This window comes from Lontra canadensis, unplaced genomic scaffold, assembly GCF_010015895.1.
Source record: "Lontra canadensis isolate GAN:19392208 unplaced genomic scaffold, GSC_riverotter_1.0 scaffold145, whole genome shotgun sequence".
In the NCBI taxonomy this organism is placed as follows: Eukaryota; Metazoa; Chordata; class Mammalia; order Carnivora; family Mustelidae; genus Lontra; species Lontra canadensis.
Window position 1 is genome coordinate 877,489 of NW_022631139.1, and position 21,748 is coordinate 899,236.

Here is a 21,748-nt window from a genome sequence, read left to right on the forward strand (position 1 = left end):
TGTACCTTTCTCAGGAACTAAGCCTGTTAATGCTAACAATTAACCAGACAATTACTCTGCCACCATCCTTACCCAAAGCGTAATTTCTTTTGAAAGTGTAATTCAGAATTGAATTGTGCATTTAGAGTGTGTTTTGAGACAGAACCAACATTCCCAAGAAGTGATAATGTGTTGCCTCCTTGGGATGAGTGAAGTATACCATGCAACAGAATGGTGGGTAGTTTACTGATAGGCAAAAAGAAATAGGAATGAGATAAATGTTAAAGTAGTGGTATTCCCTTTAACATATTTTGTTTTCTGTTCTGTACAGCGATTGAGTATGCTCCATTTTGTACCAATTCCTTCTCGGAGAATGCTAGGATTTACAACAAAAATGCGTGCACTGCTGTGAATGAAAAAGCCCCAAAATAATTAGACCTCCAGGTCCTCCATCAATAGGTCGCTAAAGCAATGACTGATCATTTCAGTATTCTTCTTCATTTTTTTTCTCTGTCCCACAGGGTGCCCCGACAATCTCACCGATTCCCAATGTTTAAATCCCATTAAGGCTTTCCAAGGCTGCATGAGGCTCATCTTTATTGATAACCAGCCCAAGGACCTCATTTCAGTTCAGCAAGGTTCCCTGGGGAATTTTAGTGATTTACACATTGATCTGTGTAGCATCAAAGACAGGTAATTATTGTCTCTTCTCTGTTCTCCCACCCCCTTCCCATTCTCACTGTTCTAAATATGAGTTTCTTTAAGCAAAATTCTAATCCACTGACATTAGCCACATTAGACATAATTGAGTCGCCTAATGGAAAATATTTCTGAAAGGATTTCAGGCCCAGAGAAAAATGGTTTAAATTAGTTGAGTCTCTCTTCCTGTTGACTTGCAGTAAATGGGATATGCAAATTAAATCAAAATACAAATTTGTGACAGGATTAAAATTTTATGCATAAATAACATTTGATTAGTGTGAAGTTATGAGTAAAGCATAAAGGAGGGAGGGATTACTTTTCTCTTAAACCATTTTTATTCTCTACTGCAGTGAGCGTCCCTTCTAATGGGGGCAGGTGAGCATCAGGCCCTCAGGGTCTAGACCAGAGGTTCAGATGGTGCCAGGGGTGATTCCTGGAGTGGCTGACCTTTGCTGTTGCTACCCCTAACCCACTGCTCCTTTGGCCCAGAAGAGATTAGGCAGCAGACAGAGAGAATCTGCACTTACACTCCGCAGCCCACAAATCTAGCAGAAGCTTGGTTTCTCTCTTTATTTTTTCTGGGCCCTGACTCCTCTTGTATTTAAAGTTTCTAGGTTCAAAGACCTGCTGCAGGAAGTTAAAGATTCTGAATTTTCAACCAGGTTTATTATGATCTCCACGTTTCATCTCTAGCACTTCTTTCATTCTCACAATTTTGCTCATTCCTGTCAAAATAGCACTTATTAAATGGGTGAATAATATGTGTTAAGTGCTTGCCTATGAGTTGGTGATACAGGGTCTCTGCTCATGTCTCATTGGGGAATAAATTAGCCATTAGGATAAAGTACAATAGTCACCCACGAAGTGCACCCTTATTTGTGGGACATATGGCAGCTACAACTCAGTCTGACCTTAGGAAGAATTAGGTCAAAAAGGATTTTAGGAAGTGGTGCTGAGCTGGATCTTAAGGAAGCAGTAAGACTTGGCTGAGGAGTGGAGAGGAGGTGCTGGGATAAGATGGGTTCTCTGGACGTAGTGTCAGAAATGACAGAGAAGTAGGAGAAATCATGGCTGGCAAGTCGTTCATCAATTCAACATGCCGATTTTTCATTTTAAAATCTCTGATGTTGGGATGCATTTTATAACTGATGGTGTATCATCGTTCAATAAGCATTTCTTTCTTAGTGGCATATAAAATAATGGTATGTCAATTTCTTTCATGAGTACTTTGTAGTTTTCTGAGTATAGATTCTTAGCCTCTATCATGCTTAGTGAAATAAGTCAATCAGAGAAAGACAACTATCATATGATCTCCCTGATATGAGGAAGTGGAGATGCAACATGGGGGGTTAAGGGGGTAGGAGAAGAATAAATGAAACAACATGGGATTGGGAGGGAGACAAATCATAAGTGACTCTTAATCTCACAAAACAAACTGAGGGTTGCTGTGGGGAGGGGGGTTGAGAGAAGGAGGGTGGGGTTATGGACATTGGGGAGGGTATGTGCTATGGTGAGTGCTGTGAAGTGTGTAAACCTGGTGATTCACAGACCTGTACCCCTGGGGATAAAAATATATTATATGTTTATAAAAAAAATGCATGGGGAAAAAAATGGTATGTCTTACAATGAAGAGTGACTTAGAGTCAACAAACTATAGCTTGGTGGGGGTGTAAGGTCATTGTAGTGGAGTACGTAGTGTGAATATGGTTAGAGATGGGGGCCAGTAGCCACTATGAAGAAATTTGTGTGCCTGTGGGTTGTGGCCTCATGTGCTAGGTGAGAATCAGGAAGGAAGGTATGAAACTTGCTTCCTATAAAGAGTAATCAGGAAAAAGTAAGAAGGATGGATTGGAAGAGAACCAGCCCATGCTGGGAAGTTAACTGCCCCTGTCTAGGGGAGCAATGATGAGAAGTAGCAGGTGCCTCTTCGAGCAGCACAGAAATCAGCTCTGCAGGTTATAGTCTCCACTGATGCTCAGAATGACCAATATAATTTGATGGAGCTTTATGTACATGTTTCTCTGTTAATACCACGACACATGGGATCCTCAGCAAATCACACAGACTTCCTGGCTCTTCTGCTTCATTTTTTTCTTCTTTTTTTCTATTTGACCAGCTGGAAAAGTGGGTAATAAAATGTGTGCTTCATTAGAATGTGCTAGCTTAGAGATCTCAGAACAAGATACTACACAGAATGGTTGCCACCCCTATAGTCTATTCACAACGATGGGGAAGCGTCCAACTTCATCAGCCAGCAGAGCCTTTTGCAAAGTGGAGTTGAATAGAGGGAACATTTATCAATAGGGATCTCTTATGATACCTTAATTTCTAATCAAGGATGCTCTCATTATTTTCGATTACATGAAAGTCATTGCCATCTATACTGCATCATTACTTTTGTGTAATTGTAGTCTGTATAATTGTATTACATACAATTGTGTTTTGGTTAATTGTATAATAAGGGATTGTGTTTAGTTTAGTGAGTAAATGGTACGTTTGTCTTGATTTACCAGACAACGCCTCTAACAGAAGGGGATACTGTGGTAAAAGGCTTTGCTTGATTAATTGTTTCTTGAACTTATATTTAACATTTGTTGGAGAGGATAAGAGTTAGAAAAACTGGTGGGTTCTAAGTTGTGTGTTTTATTTTTAATGTGTTGGCTAATTGAACTTGATTTAAGAGCAAATGCAAAGTCTTTGTTTAGACAGAGTTTGCCACTTGGAGGTGGCATAGGGTGGGGTGGAAGAGGTTGGGGTGGAGAAGCCTGGTTCTGTGCGTGTGTGTGTTTTCTCTTGGCTGTGTTTTTTCTGAACTGTGCTCCATTCAGGAAAGTCCAAGGAGAATAGCATTTTAACTGACCCAAGAGTCTCTTCTCTCCCAGACTCAATTTTCTGCCCCTTCGTCTTTGCCTGTAGAGACCCAGGCCTCCTTCTGGCCTCTATGTGGTTGCCTGCCCAGCCCTCGATCTCCCTCAGAGTGAGCTGACCTGGCTGGCCAGAGGGAGTCTGCCTTCTCAGTGTCCTTTAAGGCTCTCAGTGTCAGTCACTGTGGGAAAACCAAGGTAGCATTCATAGAAGAGACACAAACATTCCAAAAATTGAAGAGCTTCCTCTAATGGGGGTCCCTTAAGCCATTTGCCTTTGAGGGGGTGCCTCTGTTGCCCAGCCTGAGCAAATTCACAAACCAGCTGTGAGACAATGCTGGTAACAGCTGGGAGCATCCCTTCTCAGGGATTAAGGAATCTAAGCTAATAATTTGCATTCCGATCATGGGAAAATTATCAAGTCTTCTGATCTCAGGGAAGAAAGGAAGTGGAGTAAGTGGCCTGGACCCCAGTCTGGCAGCAAAGAAGGCTGGCTTTAGGACGCACCATCTGTACAACTGCCCAATACATAACAGTCCAACAGTGAGTTAGGAGAAGGAGAAAGGGCACCTTTTTAGGAATCACATTTGGGACAAGACAGCATTCCTAGCAGACCCCACGCACTTTCAATAGTCTTTCTAAGCCTCTAAAATATGATGTTCATCTACTATCCCTCCTCTGTGGGCTGAATCTTCAACCTCACATTTTCCACACCCTAGACCCCTGTACTTATCTCTTGCAACCCGTCTTGGCAAAACATGATATTCTAAACTACATAGAGTGAAGTCACCCTTAATAAATGCTTCATTCCATGAACGGCTTTATCATACCCTCAGGTACTCAACCTCATAGATAGGGATTGAGGGAATGAGTGAGGCAGTCTTATGTATAAACTTATGTAGTGTAAGATGTGGTACAAGCTGCCAAAACCCTGGTGATACAACACCATCAGTGTCCCCATTTTTTACAGAGGGTAAATTAGGACCTGGAGACATATGCCACTTTCTCCATGGCCACAGGATTGAATTTGTGGCTCAGAGTTAAACACTACCAGGTTTGCTCCCTTGTACTTCCACCCAACAGGCACTGACCTGGAAATGGCAGTCATTGTGTGTCTGTGGCTCTTACACAAGCAACCCCATCTTCTGCCAACCATATAAAATTTTTTCAGGGATAATCAATATATTCATTCTTTGTAAACACCGGGTGCCTAATGAGATTTCGTTTAGAAGGGGGGCATTCAAAGTGGCATGTGGTGCAAAGTGGGTGGTTTCTGAGTGAAGTAAATCCTGGTGATACAGGTCAGGAAGTGCCTCTCCCCAGGATTTTTGTGGAAAGATCTACCAAGTCACTTGGAGGAGCCATGCCAGTCCTGCTGAGTCCAAAATCCAGGGCAGGAGAAGCAAATAACCAAATGTTGTCTACGGATTTGATTGGAAGACTGGATCCAAGTTGTGAAGCCAAACTTGGAGGAGCAAATAGGGAAACTGTCTGAGGTGGGGGCAGGTGGAAGTCACACCTAGGGGAATTCATTAATCTCTGGGTAGGTGGCAGCAAACTTGAGAGGTGATAGAATGTGTTTAATTTCCAGTCTACTACTTAGCAGCCTGAGATACAACACATATTATTTAACCTTTTTGCTTCTGTTTCTTCTTTGTAGAAACAAGATCATAAAACTTACATTCACAGTGAGAGTTAAATGAGACAGTGTGAGAAATCAGGTTCATAGCTGCATGTCTAGTAAACAGTAGCTACTCAGTAAATGTTCTCCAGATTAATTTCCATAGTCAAAGGTTTGCTAGCCCTCTAGAGTCCAGCTTTCTAGCTCTCTAGAAAGGAGAAGGCTCGGGTCTTCCTCTGAAGTTCCTCAAGCCCAACATGGCCAAGTGATCCCCATAGTTTCTGGGATGGATCCCCATACATATACCCCATACATGCCCTCAAGTCAGTCTGCTCAGTTACTTGGACTTTGCACTTTGATTTCCACAGAAATGCTCTCTGGGCTACCAACAAACATCCATTAGAAAGGTGCCCATCTATTTGGGTGCCAAGGTTGCAGTCTGTGGATTCTCCTAAAGCATTCCTTCTCAGGGCCTGGATAGGAAAAGGAAAGCATGTGATAGATATACCAAGGGCACAGAGTTTAAGACAATCCTCATTTCCTGGTTCATGTACCTGTGGACCCTGAATCTACATAAAACTGGAAGTGAGTGCTTCATTAAGTTTTGTAGGCAAATTACAGCATGTTTACATCAGAATGATAGGAGGGATACTTAAAAACCAAATTACGGGGCCCTATCCCTAGAGTTTCTGATTTTACTACGGTGGGCCAGGGGATTTGCATTTCTAACAAATTCCAGGGTGCTGGTGGGCTGGTCCTGGGACCAGACTTTGAGTACTACTCCCTTAAAACCTTTGATCCTGAAGGTCAAGGTATTGTGTAGATTCTGTACAAAAGTGGTGTAGGTGTGGGTTAGAGGGATGGTTCTTGCCCCCACTGGGCCCCCAAGCAGTTGCCCTTCTGATCAGAATCTCACAGGGTCTCTGAAAAGTTCCAGCAGCTCTGTCTCAATGTCCATCTCCAAAGGGGTGTTGAAATCAGTCCCTGGGACACTATTGGTGGGTGGACACAATTGAATTCCATCTCCCTCCAGACTATCCTGGTTTATGTCACTCAGCTTCTCCCCTCTTTCCCATTACAAACAAATTTTTTGGAAATGTAAATGAAAACAGTTGGATCTTCAGTAGTGCCTGAGCAAAAGGATATTTTGATGTGGAGGGAGTGTGGGTCTTAGAATGCCTGCAGCTGCCAACGAACATCTTTCTCTTTGTGTTATCTGGGGGGCAGTTGACTTGCTGGCCTGCTAGAAGTTATAGCTCCAATCTTTCTCCCTCTACCTAAGCCTCACACCCTGTGGGTGGTGGTGGTGCCATTCTACTGAGAGTAACTCCACCCTTTGAAGCATATTGCTCCAAACCTTTATAAAGACTGATAGAGACTGATTTCATCTGGTCTTCTGGTGCCTGGCAAAGGGTCTCCGTGGTCATGGGTCGCATTTCCTGCCTCCCTTCCTCCCAGAGTGATGGTATTAAGGAACCATCCTCAAAGATCATCTGACTCTGGTTTTGCATAGAAGGTAATGGAAGACGAAGCAGAGTGTGACAAAGCCAGTATGGAAGTTGGGTCTTTGCTATTGTATCTTATGGAGACTCTTTTGCTTTGACCCTTTTAAAAAACAAAACAATTTGCTTGTTCCAGTGAGAAAATCACATGTGAAACTCTGCTTTAAAATGTCTTGCACCAGATAAGTTATGAAATACAGCTTCTCATTCCTAACCACTTCCTTTTCCCCCAACATACATTCGTTTAAGAAAAGCATCTGCTAAACTCTCCGGTCAAGATTCTTACCTTCTTGGTTCAGAGTTTGGAGTGTTGTAAACACTGAGGGTGGAGAAGCATTATTTTGGATGACCTCCCATAAACAGACTTATGCTAAAAACCCACTCTGTGTGTAGGAGTCTGTTAAAAACAGTAGGCTATATAAAAAGATTACATTTCATGGTAATGCATATGTTTTAGTTCTTCTCTAAAATTGAAAGCCTTTCCATTGGGTGCCAGAAAAGCCATTGTAAGGCCAATGCCCACACAATCTGAGCTTCTAACTCTAAAGTGAGAAATGCTACAATATGGTGTTCTCCTTTAAATCATGGGATGGAGCCAACATCAAAACGAGAGCACTTCTGGTGTTTTTATTTATCATTTTAAGTTGATTTCATGGAGGAAAAGAAAGGTTATAGTTTATATAATAGATACTGAGCAAACATTCTCTAAGTATTTCATTGAATTCTCTCTGCAGTCCTGCAGTCCACAAGAGTGGTTCTCAAAGTGTGGCTCCCAGACCTGCACCTGGCAACTTGTTAGATGTGCATATTCTCAGGTCCCAGCCCACACCTTCTGTATCAGAAACTGGGGGAAGGGGAGCAACTTGAGTTTTAAAAGCACCCCCCTTCACCACCCAGAGATTCTGAGGCAAATTCAGATTTGAGAATAATGGGGTTGCTCTATTATTATTATTTTAGGGATAAAACTACCCCTGCTTAGGAAGGTTCAGTAAGCTGCCTAAGGTCACATTTTTCGTATTTGGTGGGGCCAGGACTCAAATCCAGATTTTGGTGATTCTTCAATCCATGGAGAGGTAGAGGACCTATTGCTGAAAGGCCCGAGAAAGAGGTGAGATGTGCTCACTCATTCAGATCAAGTCAAGGGAATATCACTGAGGAAATAAGACTTCAAGAGCTTGATGGGTGGGCTGGGCTTAGGGAGGTCAGACAGGCTGTTTCATGATGGAATGCATGATGCTGGGACTGAGAAAGGGTGAGGTGCTAGGCATTTGTTTGCCTGTGTGGGAAAAGCTGCACTGGCATCACTGGATAAAAGAAAATTTAAAGTCAAAGCCCTAGGGAATTTGCAGCAAATGAAACACATTAAAATCTGAATAACAGACTATGTTAATAGTTAATCCTAAAATACGTTTACTGCGTACCGTACCAAGACATTTTTACGTGTGTGTGTGTGTGTGTGTTATCCTCACAATAACCTATGAGGTGGGTAATATTATTAACTTTGTTGTACAGAATGAAATTGAGACAGAGTGACACTAAGTAACTTGTCCAAGGTCACACAGGGAGATCATGGCAGAGCCTGGCTACAAACCGAGGAGTCTCATTGAAGAGGTTTGGCCTCTCCTTGCACCTAACCACTTCTAACTTTGCAGTTAGGAGGCATCCTGTATCCTTCAGCAGGATTGCAAAGTAGACAATGATGTGCTTTCATCTTGTGTCCTAGTCACGAAGCTGGTTTATTTCTGCAGGAATAGATGGACCCCCAAAGATATCTGAAGGGTTATACCCTAGCAGCTAATTGTCACAACCTTGTGACAAGCACATGGATGCTCAGAGAGCTTAAAGTCTCCACCTTGATATCTTTGCCCTGGTTAGGGGAGGGAGGAGCCTCAGAACTTACTCGGAATGATTGCCTTGAGGAGGCAGATTTTGAGTGGATCTGTTTTAATGACATTTCATCTAGAAAATACTGATTTACTCCACCACTTATTAAATGAAGTTTATTCTCTCTACCACCTATGTTATAGTTCTTTGAAAGTCAGGGGAAAGAAGGACATTGGAGAAATATGCAACTTGGCTTTGATTTGAATAAGTGACCATGAACAAGTACATGTGTGTTCTGTTACTGATCTCATCTCTCTCGCCCCTTGTTTTTACAAGAAAAGCAGATCATTGTCTTTATGAAATGGCACTTCTCTACTTGTGCATGAAGAAGGGCACCAGGGCACCTTTGATTTATGGAAAACACAGAGTGCCAACAAAGCCAAAGGTGGCACTTCTTTCTGTCCCATCGGAAGGTGGTGAGACTGGCTGTTCCCTCACCAACCAGTAATCTGAAATATTGATGCAGGAAACAAAGCCAGAACCATGAGCTGGGTGAATGGTCCCAGGTGCTTCCAAAGAGGAAGGATTCATTCTGAGAGCTATAGTTATGAGGTTAAGGTGAGGTACGCACCTTCAGAGAGCAGTAAGAACATGTCTTTCTAAATCAGGAGGTACTTGGAGCAACTCTCCTGAGACATACTGGCTAAGAAATTCAGATGTTTTCGATGACACAGAAACCAAGGCAAACTTTTGATCTGGATCAAAACATGGGGGAAAGAAAGGCTATTTTAGATTCTCAAGTGACTTCTGGCAGGCAGTGCTTATATTTAATTGTGCAGAAAGCATTTCTAAATTAATAAGTAGAAAGAGATTTTTCTTTCTTGCTCCCTTCACACAATCATTACATCACTATGCCTCACCCAACACTCTGATAAAGGCCTTCCATCTGTTTCCCCTGTTCTCCAAAGAGCGTGACTTTCTATGTGGCCCATGTCACATTCGGTTTTTTCCTCATTTACATTGATGTCCACTCATGGGGCCACTGAGTCAGAGCCCTTGTTACCTTTAACACTCTTTTTCCCTAGTCCAAAAGCATGCATCAGTGGCTCATTGTAAGCACTGTTTATGGGCACAGTTGGAAGAGAAAAGGAGGTTAATATGTTTTTAGTTGGGGAAAAAGCAGATGTGACCTGCGATAAAATGTGCCCACCTGTTTCTGCTGCAAAACCTACATTTAGAATCAGTTCTCTGCTATTTTTATCTTGCATTAAGATATTTCACAGGAAGTCCCCAGAACTGGAATCTGGCCTCCTGGGTTTTACTGTGACCTGACTTCTGAAGGCTGGGTTTGGCTCCACTGCTGCCTGCAGAATGTGTACAGTTGCTGTGATGATATGCCATTGCTGTAACCATCACAAAAGGGAAAGTCGGCTTTCCTGGTCAGCGGATGAGGGAAATCCACTTTCACCTAAATTCAAGAATTCACCTTATGGCAGAATCAGACTCAGGCTTTCGAGGGGGTGAAACCCCTGCTGTTTGCATTGAGCCTGACTTTGGACTCAACAAGTCACTGCGCCTTTTCCTATCTCAGCTTCCTCTATGGTCAAACAGGGACAACAGATGCACTTTATCTCTTGAGGGTGTTAAATGAGAGCAACGTGATATTACTGCCTCCCTCTTGGACTTGTGGTAAGGAATGACTGAGAGAAGGAAGATAAAAGTTCTTAAAGTTAAAACAAGAGAGACAGAAATGGATGGGTCTGTATGTATCTCAGCAGGCCAGATTTTAGAAAACCCATATATGAGCAAAAGAAGATGACACTTTCCTGAATAATTTACCTACATCCATAGCCTATTTTATTTTTTGGACAAGTGATTAATGTTTTCACTTGCTTCAAGTTACAGATTTGAAGTCTTCCCTCCAGGTTTAGCTTCATCTCAACAGACCGCTTCAACGTGACTTACTAGGGTCTTTCTCTCCTAACATTGGGATATACTGTGGACCAAGCCGGAGAGTATCTCAACACCTGGAAAATGCAAAGGGAAGTGTTACACACCTAAAGCAGATAGTTATGCAAGAGAATATGAACATATCATATATAGTCTCTGCACTTGTGTAATACTTCATGTGTCCAGAGCACCATTAACTTTATTATGACAAAAAATGTCATTATCATCTTGCTACCTGCTTTTATCCAAATTGAAAAACATGATTTTCACTATAATAATTTGATAAGGGGCTATCTCTGCCCTCAATGTTAAAATAATCCCAGATGGTGTTTAGCAGCTCAGGGTTTATAGATTTGACCAGATAATTTTATTGAGAATTACAGAACCTCCCACTCTGAAAAGAGATTGGATGCACAAGTTTCAGAATTTGCAGGTGCACAAATGTGCACAGGCATTTACACACACAGTACACAAAATATGACACTATCCAGAGAGTCCTGGTGTACTTCTTATTCCTGTTCGTTGAGAGACTGTCCATGCTCTGCTAATCTTCCTGTGGGACCCACACATTCATTCAGCAAGTCTTTTCAGAGAGTTTACTATGTGCCAAGCACATTTCCCCCCTGGAGATCCAAGGCTGTGCATGACACATAGTTGCTGGTGTTTCCCCTGCTGTGGTCTTCCTGGGATCCTTGGATCAGGAGTTTGTTTGTTACTATTGTGAATCATTCATACACTCTTCATTCATTCATTCATTCATTCATTCATTCATTTATTCATATCTTATATTTAGAACCTCTCTGCTGGACCAGGGGTTGGGTAGGAGCTGAGATTTTACTTACTTGCTGAACAGAGTAGATTACCCCTGACTTCAGAAAGCTCCATGGAGAGACAGATTGACCAAATAATCTTGGACATAATCATACATGCTCCCAAATAGGAGGATCGGTATGAAGTGAATACACAGAGTGCGAGGGGAGACTGAGAGGAAAGCTGGTTTTTAAGGGGGTGCAGGCCCTGTGTCAGGAAAGGAAGTGGGTGTCATTGTTCTCAGACTCTGCGAACAGAACCAGTCCGGATCAATGACTTTTCTCAGAGGTTTGCCCTTTCCAATCCCTCTTACAAACCTCTGGCTGGTGATTCTGATCTCAGTGTCCTGCCTGTGTGTCTTCTGCTGAAATCAGAAGACACACAGGGGGACTAGGTTATAAGTACTGGAAAATTCTGCTTTCCTTAGTGGGAAGAAACTTCCTAACTGGGTTTTTAACTGAAAACAAATTTCCTAAATTTTCCCCAAATATGAGTGTGCTGGGAATTCCTCTGTGTGCTAGGCATAGTAAATCCCCTTAATTCATCCTGATCCCCACATAGACTGTCTTGGCTGCCATGGCTAAAGGGTTTACTTTTACCTTCTAGTAGCACATTTCTAATATCATATAGGCTGCTCATACACTTAGCAAAATGAAAAAAAAAAAAAAGACAAACCCCACAAAAGTCCATGTCTTCCCATCCAAAATAAACACCCGTATAAAAGTGGGAATGATATTTTAGCTGGCACTTTGGTAAAGCCCAAGAATCTGAAAGTGACAGGAGGCATATGCATTTTAAAGGTCATTCCAATTACCATGCTTACTCATGCTAAGCGCAGCTCTGGGGTTCTTGCGAGAAGATCCACACATGGGAGTGGGAGGGGGATGAGAACATGTGGTGGGCAGCACTTAAGCAAATAGTAAGGACGGTGATACAAATTACTATTGTTTCCAGTGATATGAAATAATTCTTCAACATCTGAGACATCTGAGAAGAAGAGGGGAGGCAAGCATTGATAAAGAACAGGGTGAATCCTCACAGTTCTAAAAAATGTTGATGCCATGATGTCTTTTCCTGGAATCCACATTTTGCATGGTCGTGTGGGGATGTATGAGAAGAGGCCCTGCAGATGAGCTCCTGGCTGCATTAAATTTGCCATTTGCAGCCACTTCATTCTTTACATCATAGAGAATTTGTAACACAACTTTTCTTGATAGAATTATCCTAAATGTAGAGCCACTTTTGAGATAGGGAAATAAAATAGCAGAGAACTATTCTCTTAGTGGCAGTTTGCCTCATACCTCTCTCCTGCTTCCTGAAATATGCATTTTATTACAAGTCTAGTTGTGGCGAAATTCAGATTCTGGGCCTACATGTCACATGCCCTCTGGCACTGGATGGAGTGAGGCATTAAATGCAAACATCCACATCCCCCTGCTTGCCTTTTGAGGTCTCCTTTGACCTCTCCTCCCTTTTCTTTCCTATACCCCTTACCTCCTAAATTAATGCATCATTCTATCTATATGCATTTACTGAGCATCTCCTGTGTTCCAGAATACATATAATCTCTGCCTGCAGGACACTTAAGAGCAAGAAAGCCAGACAAAATAGCAGACATTGTGCATAGGGACACTGGTGGTACTGAGGGGCATGAAAAACTTCATGTAGCTTTACCTCTGAGCTGCATTTTGAAAGGCAAGCAGAAGTGAAAATAGCAATGGAGGGGCACTCCCAAAGTGGACATACTCCCTGCCCCAGAGCAGTTGGTCTCATTCCAGCCCCCAGGCACTTGGCTGGAGTTTCCTCCCACATTCTTTTCCCCCAAATTTGCCCATCTCTCAAAGACTCCTTTGAATCCCGCCTACTCTGTAGAGTCTCCCTGACTCTATGACTGATGCTCACAAAGACCTTTCCTTATGTGTCTGTCTCTAGCACCTTCTTTTCTCTTTCATTTAGCCCGCAGTCATGACTGATACCTGTTTTATACCTTGCCTTCCGTGAGAAAGTCCGTGATGTCTACTTCTGCCTTCTGTTGAGAGCACATGCTTTGCAGTTATTGTTGAATAAATTGAACCTTCATAGAATCTGCTGTCAGTAGCTGGGGATGAACTGCATGTGTAACAGACAGAACTCAACACCTGGAGTTGGATGTAGTACCTTCTCAAGAGACGGAATGAAGTCGATCATCTTTAATATCTTTGCATGTCTCAAACTCTGGAGACGGTTGTCCAAGATTTGGGAATTAAGGCCCTTTACCTCTTTCTCATGTTGAAAACTTCCCCATGTGGTTCGCACCAAGTATTGCTCTATTTGAATAGCTAGAGCGCCTAATAAAAGCAGCTGGTGCCAGCTGTCATCATTCACGTGGTGTTAAGTGCTCCTTCTGTAAGCACTAGCAAGCAAGGGTATTTTTGTTTAGCAAGGCCATCATAAAATTAGACAAGCAAACCAGAGCAATGTGTTTGAAAATGTAACCTATAAATATTACAGTGGAAGGAAGCACATGAGCACATTATCCTTATTACAATCTTATGCTTTAAGGAGAAATGGGGGGGGGAGTTGCAGCTCTGCAAGAAAAGGGGAGTCTGAATAGAAGCCAGCTCTAGAGAAACATACAGAATGTCTGTGGTGACTGTCAAAGGATGTCACCAGTCTCCTAGTAATAGGATCTGGGAAACGCACCCCCTAGATTCAGTGAGCTCTAAATAGCGTTCTGGAGACTAAGTTGGGAAGGCTTGTGAAATTGTCATTGTTTACCTATTAGAAGTGGGATAAAAAAAAAATGAGGGGGTGCCAGTGTGTCTGTAACTCTGTCAGCTGTTTATCTGAAAGTGAAGTCATTGAAGATGAGTAAAGTTTCCCCAGGATCCCAGAGAGCACCACCGGAATCGTATACAATCCATACTCTGTCACATCTTTATTTTTTCTCTTTCTTTTTCTGAAATGCCTGGCAGAGACTTAAACAACATTGTTATTATTCACTGGGCTATGTCAAATTCTCTAGTGTTTTCCAACATAGAAAGTTACTTCCAACTTTTGCCAAATGCCATCTAAATCTTCTTTGTAAAAAAAAAAAAAAAGTATATATATGTATATGTACACATATATATATATTTCCATATATATATACACAAATATATGGAAGATATATATTTTTTTCTTCTCCTATGAAGTTTTTATCCTACTTGTTTCTATACCATACCTGGAATCATCTAAATTTAGTAGAATTCAACCATGGGATGGTGCCATGCTAGGCTTTATCCTCTACCAATTGTCTTATTGAAATCTATATTAAATGTTTAAACCATTCTCATTTTATAAAGGAGAGAACTGAGGTTTATAGGTGTTAAATGACTTTTCCAAGATTATGTAGTTAGCAAGTATTAGAAGTTAATGGGCTCCCAAGCAACTTGGAAATAAAAGGAATAGTGTTGCCCTTTCAGAATTAAGCCAAACATCTCATAGGTCTTAATGGATTATCTTGAAGATACACAGCATCTATTCCAGGCTGAATTATAACCAAATTAATGGCATCAAATGTGTCCCCTGAATTCCCATACTCCTGATGTCAGAGTGAAGGACCATCATGGATCTGACTCCCTAGGAATGGATAAAACCTATGGGGATGTAATATAAATGTTTGTTTCAATGAATTGAATACTAATTGGACTGGACATCTACTCCCCAGTAGAACATTGTGCAGTGATGGAAATGATCTCTTTTGTGTTGTCTACACCTAATCCTTAGCAGCTACTGAGAGCTTGACGTGTGGATGTTATGACAGAGAGAGATAATTTTTAATTTAATTTAATTTTAATAAATTTAGATCTAGATAAGCATGTGTAGCTAATGCCCACCGTATTGGATGATACAAGACTAGACTCTCTGCTTGTGTCAGTTCCTATGGAACTACATTTTTTGGTGCTAATTTAGCAACCTAGGACTGCACCTGGGGTAACTCTAAAGATTAGGTGTAGGCCTCAGAATCAAGACCAGGTGAGTGAATATTATGCCAACCACAGCAGCCCAGGTTGTGTATGACCATGGTAAACCTTTCTGTACCTTTCCCCAGAGACATTTATATCAGAAGAGAAAAGCTTATCACTCTTTGCTTTAATTTCTCCCAAGATCCTGGACAGACAAGTGCTTAACTGTTACTAGTTCAAAATGTCAAAAACTTTATATTATGTAAGATATAAGTATACTATGTAAAGTATTCTTTTGCTCTATCCGTTGACCAGTTCAAAGTTACCTTCTAAATAAGGATATACTTTGAGCAAATATAAACTTATTATTTAGTTATATATCATCAGTAAAACATTAGTTTTTTTTTTAAATAGAGTCTTCACTTTTATTAATTTTTTTTTCATCTCAAGTATCATAGAACATGCTAGAGTTAGTTATTGACAGATCTCTAAAACCCACCTGCCTGAATCCAAACAATTCAGAGTAAGAAGTAGACCAAGGGCCTACAAAAGCTGTGTGAGTTCACTCACAAATGTGGGTTTGGATCAGTCAGTCTGTCAGAGAGTACTGGCATTAAATTCAGAAATCCTGAAACCGTCATTATTCTGGTTTAAGTTTAACTGACTGACCTAATAGTTTTGCAACCCATGAAGCTTATTGACCTATTGGAAGGGGACATATTGGATAATCTGGTGGATATATCAGGCCTTTTTTCAGTTACACTTTTTGATGTAAATCCACAAATTGGAATTCTAGTCCACACCAGTGTCTTGTTAAATTTGTTTGCATGAGTCACAGTACTGGAGACTAATGGTCCTGGTAATCTGGGAAGATTGGATTTCAGGGCTTGCAAACTGAGACCAACCCTTGGATGGGATGCTTTCCAAGGTAAAGGCCATCCAATGGGTTTCTGTAGGCAAATAGTTGACTTCAACTGAGTATTTGTACCAGCACAAATGGACTCAACTCAAGATTCATACCAGACTGCAGATGCTAACCAAGCACAGTTCCTAGTGCTATCAATGGATTAAAAGCAATCTTGGGGCACCTGGGTGGCTCAGTTGGTTAAACATTTGCCTTTAGCTCAGGAGATGATCCTGGAGTCTTGAAATCTAGCCCTGCAGGGGGCGCCCTGCTCAGCACAGAATCTACTCCCTCTGCCTCTCACCTGGCTTGTGCGTGCGTGCTCTCTCTCTCTCTCTCTGTTTCTCTCAAATAAATAAAATCTTTAAAAAATAATTTGAAAAAATAATCTTAAGATTTGACCCCAGCCACACTGGAACGTAGCTTCAAATTTTAGAATGCATAAAAATCACTTGAAATACTCTTTTAAAATGCAGATTTTTGGACTCTACAATCCCAGAGATTCTAATTAAGTTTAAAGGAAGATGGAGACATGGAATCTGTATTTTATCAAACACCTCAGGAAGTCTGCTGTTCAGTCACTCAGAAATACTGTGTCAGCAGATTAAACAAAGAAATTTCCTTATTTTCCTCATCATAATACAGTCACATCCAAATTTTCTCTACACAGTGGGGGACAACACTCCTAGTTCTGCCTGATGTTAATGGTATTCTCTGAATAACGATTGCTTTGTTCAAATAAGTTTGAGAAATGCTGGAGTAAGTAAAATTAAATGGGTTTCTTTACTGCAGGATTTCTCAATATGTCATTTGGTGGTAGTGTGTGTGTGTGTGTGTGTGTGTGTGTGTGTGTGTAAATGTGCACCTTGCATTTACAGGCTATGCAAGAGGGGGATAATTAGAAAAATTTCACAACTTCACAAATATATCTGACCACAAAACCCTTCTTTCCACAGACTACTCACCCACATAATAAACTTTTGGAAATGTAAGTACATCAGAGTAAACACCAGGAGGTGGTCAGTACTGGAGACACTGTGGCTTCAAAAGCTAACATTAAAGAGAACCAGAAGGTCATAAGCAGATGTTAGCCTTCCTTTTTCCTTTTTCTCAATAAAGCAAATTTTTTCTATTGAGGAAAAAATTCTAATTTTGATGCCTTGAACTTCTGCTTTTGATTTGTATACTCCCAGATTTAAACCCTGCCTTTTACACTTCTGTAATCTTAAATAAGCTGCTTAATACGTGGTCCTCACTTTCCTAGAGATAGTGATAACTGCCTCACAGGATTGTTTTATGGATTAGCTGAAATAATTACTGTGATAGCCTAGCACTAAGTCTAGCACACCAAGTGTACCATTTAATAAATGGTAGAGAGGTTAACATTCTTTCAGATGTATACATATTTGGGGAAAATTAAGGCAGAGAAGGAAAGAAATAAATATGATTCATTTCCTAAACCCTAGAGCTTGCAGATAGGCTGCAGTATTTGTACCCACCATGATGATGGCTTCAGAGATTCTCAGGGATTCCAAGACAGAATTTAGACTCAAAGGTAAAAGACTGCAGCTGATGACTAGTGGTATCTGCCGAAGAAGTACGAGGGAGAGAAAGCAACTTTTTCTTAGCCATCCAGGGAATATTAAACACAGAAATGCCAGGTGGCCCTTGGTCATCTTAGAACTGTCTGCCAGCATGCCATTCAGTTCCAACTGAATAAAAATACAATTGGTGTACAGTTATGGTCTGAACTTTGCAGTGCTGATTACCAATTTTGAGAAGAGACAGATCACTGTAGGCTTGGAACAAGTGTTCAGTTTTAGGATATCACTTAAGCTGAGCCTAAAGTGACAGAGAAGATTGTATTTAAAAAAAAGAAAAAGATTTTATTGACTTATTTGAGAAAGTGAGAGAGAGAGAAAGAAGTGGGGAGGGGCAGAGAGAGACAGAGGAGCAGACTCCCTGCTGAGCAGGGAGTGGACACCAGACCCTATAGATCCCAGGACTGCAAGATCATGACCTGAGCCCAAGGCAGCCACTTAACCCACTGAGCCACTCAGGCACTTTGTTACAGGCAAAAGTAAGAGACATTGAATGCAGGCAGTGTGTGGTTCCATGTGTTAAGATGGGGAACACGGGCAGTCCTTTAGAGGCCATCTGTAATTTTATGTGCTTCAGATCTCTTCTCCTTTATTATCTTCTATTGCTCTTCCTTCCTTCCCTTCCCACCACATGTGTCTGTGAAAACTCTGGCAGAGGACCAGAAGCCAGGAGACGAGAACAGAGTGGACTGACCTATCAAGCTGGGCTAAACTGGTGCCCTCTGAGGAGTCCTAAACTTGACATTAGAGAGAAAAGTTCTTTTCTAACAGAGGACAGCTTAGATTGCAAAACTTGGCCATTCACAGCCATACTCCCTGCCTCAGAGGGGTAGTTAGGATACAGACAGCATGAGGGAAGTCAGCCCGCAGAGCAAAGCAAAGGACAGGGAGCAGTGGATCCATCCTGGTTTTACGCAGGTACACGGGCTCACTTGCTCTGTATCCCCGTTCTCCCTGCTGCTTGCAGTTCCGCTCTTAACTGTGTCCTGTGAGCCTGTGTCTCCTCCTTGACCTAGGATGGCTTAAATGTTGAGTATTTTCCACTAAGTTTCTCCTGAATATAAGACATTTCAAATCTTACTTTCCATACTTGTAAGTCAGATAATGAAGAATCTAACAAGCCAAAAGGAAAACAAAAACAAACAAACAAACAAAAACAGATATATAATAATCATAGGAAGGATTCAGTATTTTCTTTCTTGTTTGTGTTCTCCAATATTTCTGTGTTCCAGGGTCAAAGCATTTTAGCTGAAATTGGATTCAGGGCCTATGCCCAGGACAGACGCAAATTCAGGGACCAAGGAAACTGTTCACTGGCTGTGGGAGGAATCATGGTGCCTACCTGTGGCGGCCAGTGGTTCTACAGCTAAGTAAGGCATGACACTTGAAGGATTCATGTCTCTGCTGAAGCCCCAGAAACAGAGCTTAACTCAGAGCAGCGGCTGCTCCCTTCCCTCCAGGAAGTCAGGTTTGCTCTGCCAGTAGACAGGACACTGATGAAACTTAAATGAGCGAAGATGAAATGTGACCTTTTTTAGCAGCTCCTGAGGTTAGCAACAGAGAATGGAAATGTCAGATCTGCATAGACAGGCTAAGTAGCAAACTGAGCTTAGCAACTTGCAGACCAAAGCTCTCTGTTCATGTTCAGGGAGAAACATATCTGTTACAAAAAGAAAGAAAGGAAAATACACAGTCTGGGTCTGAGTGAATGAAAAGAATAATGAGTTTATTGACAGTTATTCGTGTTCCGCCAGACCTTATTTAGTTTTTAAAATGATTTAGAAATTATTTTTGCCTTGATTTTACTAAAGAGGAAACTAAAGCCCAGAAAAACATAAATAATTTTGAACGTATCAAGAGCCAGAAAATGACAATAACTAAGATTTGAACTTGGATCTCCCTAATCTGAAGTCTGGGTTGTTGGAATGGACCCTGTGCCCTCTGTGAAGAAGCCCACGTTGTCCTTTAGGGGATAGTCCCAGACCAGCCCTCAGTGGTAGGTAGCAGCTCAAAAATGAGAGCCTCTGGTAGAGGCCCTAATTCTCTGGTTCTTAAACAGCAGCTCAAGTTTAATTTGATAGCATGATCTTTAAAGTGAAAAATAGGAGAACCTTATAAACATGCCCACATGGGTCAGCATCCCAGATAATCCAGCCCTGCTGGTATCCTGTCTGTTCATACTCTTTGTGGATTCCAGGGGCCATGGCAGAGACCACAGCAGCCATGGCTGGCCTTGCCAGTCCTAATATCCACTGGAAAATAAAATCTTGGCGGAGTCAGGATAATAAAACTTGAAAGGAGATTGATAAACCCAATCATAACCTGTGTCCTTTTTGTCATGTATCTGAGAGGTTTTCCTTCTTTTTTGTTTTGGCAATGATTTTTTTTTTTATTCTGCCAAATAAAATCATAGGACTATCTGTAAAAGATAAAAGTAATTATTTGAGGATCAAATTAAGTATTTCTACACTTGGTCTGTGAAAACAATGAAGCTCTTTGAGAGATCGCACACTGCAGTCCTGTATTAGCTTCAGGACTCAGTTTATGTAGCTCTTCTAAATATTTAGAAAATTCTGATTCATATAGGTAAGTAGCTACCAATAGATACAGGTTTTGAATACCTTCCCCTGAAATAGCTGATATTTTTCAGTAAGATTTATCCAGCAGTTCCAAAGTTGGTGTAATTTTTCTACTTCAGATTTGTGACCTGTATTCATTCCTTATAAATACAAAAGTCAGATAAATGCATAGTCAGTGTTATTGCTTTCTAGAATATGACATTTTTTTGATGTCATGTTCATCCATTCACTTGTTCTTGCTGTTATTATGCAGTGGAAAGAACATGTGGCTAGCAGATGTTCCCGAGCTTGGCTGGGCTTAAATGGGTTTATGTGGGTTTAAGTGTGTAGCAGAGGCCTCCCTTCAGCCACTCTATGTTCTGGGGCCTGAGCAGACCCCAAGGCACCCAGCTGGTGCAGTGCAGCATTCCTCGTCATAGATGACACTAGTACACTCTTATTCCCATGAATACATAGGGAAGGCAGAAGAAGATTGACATCAAGGTCTCCAGGGTTAACCTGAAGCACAAAACTAGCAAATTGCTGTGCATTGTATTAAAATATGATACAGGGGCACCTGGGTGTCTCAATTGTTAAGTCTCTGACTTCAGCTCAGTTCATGATCTCAGGGCCCTGGGATTAAGCCCTACATCAGGCTCTGCATGTGTCAGGCTCTGCACTCAGCAGGGATTCTGCTTGAGATTCTCTCTTTCCCTCTCCCTCTGCCCCTCTCTTCACCTTCACTCTCTCTCTCTCTGTCTCAAATAAATACATAAAATCCTAAAAAAAAAAATCTGATACAAAAAAAAAAATCTGATCCATAATACATTGTGTTTAATTTAAAATTTAAAAAAATATATTTGCAAGAAGATCCCAAGAACTAGAAAAGAGAAAAAAGAAATCCCCCTAATTTGCAACCCCTCTGACCCATCTCTATTGAATGGTTCTGGAACTTGAACTCAACTGGACCTTTGGTATTCACTGCACTTTGAGAACCAGCAGCTCTGGCCCTGTCAGGGAACTTGTCAATGCAGAACCTCAGTCTCTAACCCAAAACTACTGTATCACATTTTAAACAAAATTTAAGCATGGAACCAGACAATAGAATCATTCCTATTCCTAGTGGGATATAAATCATGGTCTAAATTTTAAGAATAAGGCCATTCTAGTAATCTGGAAAGCTCTATTGTTTGCATTTCCTGATTAATAAAACAATTGGGATGTCATCTCCAGGATGCAAAAACAGAATCATTCCACTGGAAGGCACACAAAACCTTCTACCCTACTGATATGTAGTAGATAAACCCAGACCAAATTTCTCTCCCATAGGTCTAGAGCCTATCTGTAAATTGGGTGGTGTGTTTCCATTCCAATGAAGCACTTCTAGGCCATCGAGACAAATGGATTGATTAGGGAAATTCAATTTGGCCTTATTTCATCAAAATGATCCATATCAGGGACACCTGGATGGCTCAGTCAGTCTGCCTTCGGCTTGGGTTGTAAGCCC

General features: G+C 41.3%; 1 protein-coding gene across 3 annotated transcripts in view; it reads left to right on the forward strand.

Moving 5' to 3' along the window:
- CNTNAP5 (contactin associated protein family member 5) overlaps positions 1–21,748 on the forward strand; it is an 809,884-nt gene that overhangs the window by 445,649 nt on the left and 342,487 nt on the right. For all 3 annotated transcript variants that reach the window (XM_032843937.1, XM_032843939.1, XM_032843938.1), the window contains exon 10: positions 501–672. In XM_032843937.1, coding sequence (XP_032699828.1) covers positions 501–672 — 172 coding nt within the window. The remainder of the gene's footprint in view (positions 1–500; positions 673–21,748) is intronic.